General features: G+C 50.3%; 1 protein-coding gene across 1 annotated transcript in view; it reads right to left on the bottom strand.

The window, feature by feature from the left end:
* Nucleotides 1-1,438, bottom strand: part of LOC107104111 (protein NLRC3-like) — a 38,988-nt gene extending 37,550 nt beyond the window's left edge. The window contains exons 1-2 of the mRNA XM_015404027.1: nt 1,431-1,438; nt 896-1,011 (exon numbers count right to left, since the gene is read on the bottom strand). Coding sequence (XP_015259513.1) covers nt 896-1,011; nt 1,431-1,438 — 124 coding nt within the window. The remainder of the gene's footprint in view (nt 1-895; nt 1,012-1,430) is intronic.
* Nucleotides 1,439-2,290: the final 852 nt, after the last annotated feature.

Here is a 2,290-nt window from a genome sequence, read left to right as displayed (position 1 = left end):
AGTTTTATTTGCCAGCGACCTGGCATTTACCAAACCGATCCTCACAGAAATCGGCGGATCCACGTCATCAGCTGCCGTCCGGGACTCCCGGCAGAGAGGGCGTAGGTTGCTAGGATTCACCCTGCGTCTACAGGGCCGAAAAACGCAGGGACCACGGGACTGGAACACTCCATCCCGGCCTCCACCGACAGGAACCAGACAGGAATCCACATGATCCAACACACGGAATGGACAGGAAAGGCGAGGCACCAGACCACACATCGTGGAGACAGAAAAACAACGCCGCAGAGCAGCCTTCGATCGCACTAGCTGACCGCTGCGCCTTCCACGGTGGCGCACCCGCTTCCAACGGAAAGGCAAAATCCAGAAACGACACAGGTGAGCTGGAATGCCCGACGGCAGGGTCGAAGTTTTTCTGTATTATACGTCCTCAGTAAAGTGTTTCTAGCTGAGGAACAAATATCCAGCAATGTTTGGTGATCATACACAATCAGAGAGTTTACATTTGAAATAAAATTAAAACCTGACAGGAGAGAGAGAGACAAAACAGGAGGAGAGTCAGACGGCAAGCCTCAAACACTGGCGCCATCTTGCAGTTTTACCTTACTGTGACAATTTCAGACTCCCTCCAAGGATTTCTAAGTGGGAGAACTTGAAAAATAGCATGGTGTTCAAAAACTGCTTTTCCCCACTGTAATGGATTCTAGCAAAAGCACTGAAAACAGAACCTTCATGAAAAAAATCTAATCTGTTTTTGGGCTGGACACAAATGTTATGCTTACACACACTGGAAAAACAGAAATTCTGTGAAAATAATTCATCACAAACTTTTAGACACCAGTGTTTATTCCAGAGACAAGAGAAGGAAGTTCTGCTTGAAGATGCTCAGGCTTACCTGCTGCAAAGCTGCACTGTTTGTCAGTCAGCAGTCCAGCCCTGGTTCTGAATCTTTCTTCCCACTGGGGACAAGAAGAGGTTCCTGATGAAGCAGACTGGACTGGCTGCATCCATCTACAAAAAGCAGGACAAATGTCCACATGAAGAGACATTGTAAAACGGTGAATTGACACTAGAAATCCCACAGATACCAGAATTTTTTCTCAGCTTCCAGTCCCCCCAACAGTACTTCACAACTCATGAATCCCTTCTCAGATGTAAATGCCCAATTAGCGCCGTGGCTGCTGAAACTCGTCTGCAAATTATTTATTCTACAAAACCGACAACTCTCTGCAACCAGAGCAATGCAGACAGTGAGCTACAAGCGTAGCTTCCTCAAAAAGAGTCTCCTATCGCGCTGGGAGAATTACATTAGACCCTATGGGGAGCTTGCTGCTCCGCAAATGCTTCTGTTATGATTGTGGCCTGTCTGCCTGCTCTGCTCTCCGGGGTTGCTGCGACCCCTTCCGATCCCATGCCGTCCCTGGTCTCACATCGCCATGGACTTTGTCACAGGTCTGCCCCCCTCTAATGGTTTCACTGTCCTGTTGACTGTCATCGACAGGTTCTCCAAGATGGTTCATCTGGTGCCCCTCAAGGGACTACCATCTGCTAAGGAGATGGGGGTGGTCTTAGCTCGTGAGGTCTTCTGTCTTCACGGCCTGCCCAAGGACATTGTCTCGGATAGAGGACCACAGTTTGTTTCCAGTTTCTGGAGGGAGTTTTGCTCCATGCTGGGCATCTCTGTCAGTTTATCTTCTGGTTTCCACCCACAGACTGATGGACAGACGGAGAGGGCCAACCAAGAGATCGAAACAAAGCTTCGCATCCTCTGTGAGTCTTACCCAACCAAATGGTCTCACAGCTTACCATTGGTGGAGCAGGCTATCAACGCTCTCCCGTCCTGTACCACTGGTCTTTCCCCCTTCTATGTTGTTTATGGTTTTCAGCCACCGACATTCTCGATTCAAGAAAGGGAGGCCAAAGTCCTCTCTGCCTACGCCGCTGCCATCAGGTGTCAACGTATCTGGAGGAGGGCCAGGAGGTCCATGATCAGGATGTCTGGGGTTCAGTCCAGGTCTGCCAACTGCCATCGTCTACCCATTCACGATTACCAGGTGGGCCAGAAGGTCTGGTTGTCCTCTAAGGACCTTCCCCTGTGGGTGGAATGCTGTAAGTTGGCACCCTGCTTTATCGGCCCTTTCCCAATTGCCAAGGTTGTGAACCCAGTGGCTGTCCGTCTCCAGTTACCCCGGTCTATGTGGATTACACCTACATTCCATGTGTCCCGGGTAAAGCCCTATGTCCCACCTCGCTTTGGGCTCACCTCTGATCCCCCTCCTCCGCCCCGGTT

The sequence above is a fragment of the Cyprinodon variegatus genome, unplaced genomic scaffold, assembly GCF_000732505.1.
Source record: "Cyprinodon variegatus isolate N-32 unplaced genomic scaffold, C_variegatus-1.0 Scaffold1618, whole genome shotgun sequence".
NCBI classification, from domain to species: Eukaryota; Metazoa; Chordata; class Actinopteri; order Cyprinodontiformes; family Cyprinodontidae; genus Cyprinodon; species Cyprinodon variegatus.
Note: the sequence above shows the minus strand (reverse complement) of the source record. Positions and strands in the feature narration are given on the sequence as shown.